General features: G+C 37.8%; 1 protein-coding gene across 2 annotated transcripts in view; it reads right to left on the bottom strand.

The window, feature by feature from the left end:
• Window positions 1-772: 772 nt before the first annotated feature.
• The window catches only part of LOC106764775 (probable protein phosphatase 2C 76), a 17,069-nt gene continuing 11,681 nt past the window's right edge, over window positions 773-6,160 (bottom strand). For both annotated transcript variants that reach the window (XM_014649162.2, XM_014649163.2), the window contains exons 8-9: window positions 1,787-1,861; window positions 773-1,157 (exon numbers count right to left, since the gene is read on the bottom strand). In XM_014649162.2, the coding sequence (XP_014504648.1) occupies window positions 975-1,157; window positions 1,787-1,861 (258 nt within the window). In that variant the 3' untranslated portion in view covers window positions 773-974. The remainder of the gene's footprint in view (window positions 1,158-1,786; window positions 1,862-6,160) is intronic.

Below are 6,160 nucleotides of genomic sequence, written 5' to 3'. Positions count from 1 at the left end.
TCTTACTTTTCCTAAGGTGGAACTAAACTTACATTTTATTTTCTTAAAACAAATATTACCAATTGTTACGATTAAATGAAAAGGAGAACAGAAAGAACTTATTAAAACAACATATTTTCATAATAATATAGTATTCCTTATAATAAAAAAAATTAAATGAAAAAAGAGTTATAAATTCTTACACATTTTAATACACTAAAAAGTCAATTCTTAAATTTAAATTTTAATAAATACAACAATTTTCATTATCAATTTAAACAAAAATCTCAACGGTAACATAAAAGCGAATTATAAATTAATATAACAGCAAAATTATAATTGATAAATTACCTTTTCATATCTTAAAATTATTTGAAATTAAATTTAAAAAGAAAAAGATAAAACTGCTTTTCCCCATCTCTGAATCAATCTGACCAAGTCTTTACCAGTATAATAATATTTCTACAAGTATGTTACCTCACTAGTCAAACTGATAAATTAATCAATTTCTAACTACAATATGCTTGAATAAACGGTAGAAATCATTTAAAATTTTCTCATCCAAAATTTAAATGATTTCTTACAGTTTATAAAACACCAATTTCTTACAAAATTTATAAAAAAATTCAGAAGTTAAAAAAAATTACTGGCACACAAACAAATCAAATTTTAATTTCTAGAAAAACCAATTTTAATTTATCTTAAAAATTCTTAAAGTATCAGCAACATGATTAAAATAATGCAAACTGCATTTATTAGATCAGAACAAAAATACCATCTTTATGCCTCTACAAACAAAAACTAGAAATATATACGAAAACAAGCTGAAATCAGTTGTTATCAAAAGAACACGACTCAAAAATCCCAATACAATAGTGACTTACACAAGAAAACTAATGAATAAACAAATCGCTTGCTGAAATTATGCATGTGCCGACTTCAGTTCATTCAATTTGAGGCGATTAGACCAACACATGCATGTGTTTTCATATTGTCTACTCACGCTGAACACTAGCTGATTCTGCTTTGTCAGGTTTAGCTATGTCCTTTTTGTCATGATGGAAGCGCACCACAATGCATGTAATGTTATCAGCACTCCCACGGGAAAATGCTGCTTCTGTCAACTTCCGAGCAGCTGCCTCAGGCTCCTCTTCTGTGCGGGCAAGAGAAACAGCATCCTGAAAATACAGAGTAGATATGGAATATCAGTGAAAAAACAAGAACACCTGAACTAAATATTTAAGAGACGAAGGATTTAATGTCGTATCAAACTGAACATTGAACACCGCAATAGGTACCCCTGGAGAATTGGAAGCCACTACTCATTGTCACATTTCCATTTCATTTCACCTACTACGTCTAGTCCTACGCAAATAACCTCTTCAAATATAAAATGCTGTTATGGCCAAGGTATAACAGTATTCAATTTTCATTTGCAGTTAAGGATGACAATAAACAACCTTAAGACCCTATCCAGCTATAAAAAAACAACTATGGTCCACATTGAGCTACTTTCCAGGTAGCATAGTATGTCCAAGAAAGAAGTAGAACTGCAGAAGTCGAAGTCACAACTTGCAAGCAGACAGTCCCCAAAAGCACAACCAGATGGTTTTCTCTTTCCCTTCCCAGACTCCCTAACTTAAAGTTATTTGATGATAGCTAATATTTCCCTTCCCAGATTCCTCTATGTTCATTAATTTTCTTGTTTCCTTTATGGGCCAACTAAACGGATAACCCACTCCTGCCACATTAATATGAATGACGCATCAAATATGCACAAATAAAATGCGCGACTAAGACAGCTTACATCATTCTGTACCACATCCCAGAGTCCATCACTTGCAAGAATAAGAAGTTCAATTTGTTCATCCATCTGCTGGTCCTGAAAGCATATGAAAAGATAAATTTCACTGTCAAACTATGGCGCTTATCACTTAATATGCAACTATCGATTGCAACAAAGGTGAGGTGATTAACATCACAGAAGTGGTTCAACAAAATAACTAAATTAAGGCTTATACAGGGCAATAATGAGTAGAACATAGATAGTCTAAGTTAGAAATATCAAAAGGGTGACCCAGACCAACAAGCTAAGGTGTAAAAAGGTGCTGCTATGGACCCGCCCTATATCAGCCTATCGATCTATTTTGATCCATTTAAAAAAAGTTAAACCAAAAAAATAAAATATAAAAATTTATTTTTAAAATTTAAGTAACATTAACTAAACTATTTGATATATAAATTAAGACATGTGCTTTATACAATTATTACATCTTTAAAATTTTCAAAATATTACTATTTTAAAAAAACAGGTCAGCCAGCCTAAAGCCAAATGGCTCACAATCTAAATGGGTGGGTGGTACTAAAATTGACTCAGTTCAATTATGGCCACGTTTTTTCTTACCTGTTCCAGGCTGTTTTATATCCTTTTTCAGACTGAACCATCGGACCATACCTATTTTGACACCCTAAACATTTTTGTGCTGCTATCGGAAACAACTACAAGTTAGGCCACATATCTTGAGCTTTCCAAAGATGAAAAGCATCAGGTGACAAGACTCCCTTAAAAAAACTGAAACATTGGTTCCTATCCACATCAAGTGACAAGATTCCATTAAATGAAAAATCTTTCTACGGCTCCAGCAAAATATATACACGTTAATTTTCATGATAAGTCGGTTAAATAAATTACCCTATCCACATGAAGGAGTGAGTTTTTGAAATGCCAATTAACTTCAAATCACTAACTAACTAGAAAGGACAAACTCTACTAACTGCATACTGATAGTCTTTAGGTTCTTTACAACTTGGGTTCTGTTAGAGTATCTACGTTAATCATCAGAAGATATTGTGAGAATGAGACTCTTGCCTTTGGTTCTTATCTTGAAGAGCTTTTTCAAGTGGAGAATCTCCATTGCACTCATCCTTGGAATTCATTCCAAAGGTTGTGTGTTCTAATCCTTTTCTCTCAATTCATTTTCTATTTTCTATGCAACTTTGTTCTTGTGTATGTTGTCTCCTGCCTGCAAGCTTCCAAGCTACTTCCAAGGAGAATGGTTTCTTCAACACCTATTTGAGTTGATAGATTATTCCACCTTCCATAAAACACATCATAGGTGAGGGACAACTTTTACCTTACAAGTTGCTTTTATGGGAGTAATGTTAGGTCCAAAATCACATTCTATAATGGTATCAAAGTGTATCCAAAATTGGTTCTCTAGAGAAGTCATGGGCTAGGAGAATCCCACAGTGCATTCTTTAAAGAAAACACTTAAATTGTTCGCACTAAGCTTCGAATGTATGAACTTAATTCTAGGCCCTCCAAAGACTTAGTTACAATGTCTGTAAGCTAGTTTTGAGAACTGTCAAATCATACTATGATCTTCCAGCAGCAACTTCTCCCTAACAAAATTGCATTCAATGTATGTGTTTGTGACATTGAATATCATTTGTTTCGGTGTACTTGGGCTAAAATCCACAAGTCACCTAATTGCCAAAGGATACAACAAATCTATCGACAACATTACCATGACACTTTCAATCATGTCAAAAATGACATCTATTTAACTTTTCTTTATTGTATTTATTCGACAATAAGCTTTGTTTGTGCTTGACAGCTACACGGTGCTCAAGGGAAGTCATCTGATGTGCCGTGTCATATTTACAAATTGTTGTATGGCCTCAAGCAATGTGCATGATTTGAGTGTTTTCAGACACTCATCTAGCAATTTGGAATGATATGAACTGATGTTGATCTTCTTTGTTCTACCATCATTCTCCCCAAGGATGTGTCTACCACATTGTAGAGAGGACAACATTGTTATTGTTGTAATTTGAGATAATATCTTTTAGAATCTTCCTAATTAAAGGAAATAGATACATAATCTTTTATTTTATTTTATTTTTTCAAGATTTCCTAATTTTCCTATTTCCCTTTTTAGGAGAATTAGATTACTACAAATAAAGGGTATCAGAATGTATTTTTTATGATTTGAATAATAAATCAGTATTATTTTCCACATGGTATCAGAGCTTGTCTGATCTGTTTCCGCTGTCTTTGCTGTCTGCCGGTCGGCCGTCATGGCCGCCGACGGCCACCTAAATATCTCTTCTTTAACATCTGTTTTTAATGGGTTTCAATTGCCTTAGTCAAGTTCTAGCCTTCTTTTTTTTTCCAGTATTACCCAATACAGTGTTTGTTTGAGATTAGAGTGGGATTTGAACCCATTCCCTCTCGGACCAGAAACTGGTACTTTAGTTTTGTTGATGGCCAATCAATTTTGGCTCCTTTTTTTTTTGGCATTCTTGTTGACTGCCAGTTTGAATCAAAGAGACCGAAAGTCTTTTCTTCGAAGAACCCAAGAAAGGACTACCTTCACTATTTATTCCGCTGTGCTCCGCCGCTCTTCACCGCTGGCCATCGTCCGCCGTCGGCCACCGTCGCAGTTTCGACCGATGACCAACGGATCTGGATCATCTCTTCGAGCGACGGCCAACTGCCCCAGTTCCAACGGCTACTTCTCATTCATGCGCCACCACGAGCGCCAAATCAGTCCGATAGCCGCTGCCGACCACCGTCGCACTTTCGTCCGATGACCAACGGATCTGGACCGCCTCCTTGAGCGATGGCCAACCCCGTCGGAGTCCGTCTCAGACTCCTCCGCATGCGCCATCACGCGCCTCCTCTCTCCGTCAGATCTTGTTTACGTGTTTGTCACGCGCCCTGTCTCAACGTCGGAATCACACTGCGACGCTTCCAGTCGACTCGATGGACCTCCTCCTCTTTGTTCTGACCTCCCATTGCTACCATCTTTGTTGCTTCACAAAATCTTCGTCTTCCTCGCAACACACTTTGTCGACGGGTTGACGAGGATCCATCTCAGTCGTGAGGAGGAGAGGGTGTCACCTTGCGTTTCCACTTCGCAACTATCGTCCTTTGTTGTTCTCTCTGACGTTGTTAGCCACCACCGCTACAATAAGCCACCGTCATTGCCGTCACAGTCAATTGTTATTCCTACCTCCACTGCTTCCGCTATTTTCTTCTTCCTCTTTCTTGTGTGGCACTAATTGGTGCTTCTTGCCGACGTATCCGCCGCTTGTGCCACCGAATGCATCGACACCTGTGGCCAAGCCTGTCTCCTCCATCTGGTTACAATTATGTGATTCTTTCTTGCAAGTGTGATGTCTCGTTGGCCTCTGGCATGAACGGGAGCCTATTTTTGTGAAGTGCACTAGCCGTTGTTTTTTGGTGATGGGTGGTGGAAGATCGTCATCTTCTGCCTCTTCCCCGGAGGATTCTTCATCCTCTTCTCCTGACGAAGCTTCTTCCTCTTCTTTTCCATGCCGCAGAGAAAAGAAGATGTTTTTTGCGTGTTTCTCAGAATCTAAAAAAGCCGCATGTGGCTCATCCAAAGGGGAAGGATACTTCTACTTTTCATAAGAGCTACACAAAATTGTGTTTCCAGAATCTGGCCTAGCTATAAGCTATACTTCCAGAGTTCAATCTGACCTACCTATAAGCTATACTTCCAGAGTTCAATCTGACCTAGCTATAAGCTATACTTCCAGTGTTGAATTTGACCTAGCTATAAGCTATACTTCCAGAGTTGAATATGACCTAGCTATAAGCTATACTTCCAGAATTTGTCTGAGGGGAAATATTTTTCAACCCCTAAAGAGAACTTCCTTCTTGGGCTAAAGTTTAGCCCATACTTCTTGTGATACAGTGTGAAGTATCACCATTTAGGAATAGTCCAGTAGAGAACTTTGGACCTCCAACCGGTCTTTGGCCTTTTGATGCCATGGGGTTTTTTGGTTTCTGCCAATGCTTTTCTATAACATCTCACCGAGAGTTGTTCTTTAAGACCATCTGCTGAATTGACTCTTTCGAAATTATGGGATTCAGTTTTGTCCCTCGTACGGATCGGTTCTCACCAATTCTTCCAACTTCACGTTCTGTTCTTCAGTCGTGAGGAGGGAGAAAGTTCCAACCGTTGCAGGGTAGTGTAGTCCCTGCAGGTCTGTTGCTGTTTGCCTCTGCAGGACAGATGTTTCCTGAAGGCTTGTTGTTGTTTAGGGCAGTTAAGTCCCTTGAAGTTTTGTTGTTGTTTAGGACAGTTAAGTCCCTTGAAGTTTTGTTGTTGTTTAGGACAGTTAAGTCCCTTGAAGTTTTGTTGTTGTT

Source organism: Vigna radiata, chromosome 6 (assembly GCF_000741045.1).
Source record: "Vigna radiata var. radiata cultivar VC1973A chromosome 6, Vradiata_ver6, whole genome shotgun sequence".
NCBI lineage: Eukaryota > Viridiplantae > Streptophyta > Magnoliopsida > Fabales > Fabaceae > Vigna > Vigna radiata.
This window is presented reverse-complemented; position numbering and strand designations above follow the sequence as displayed.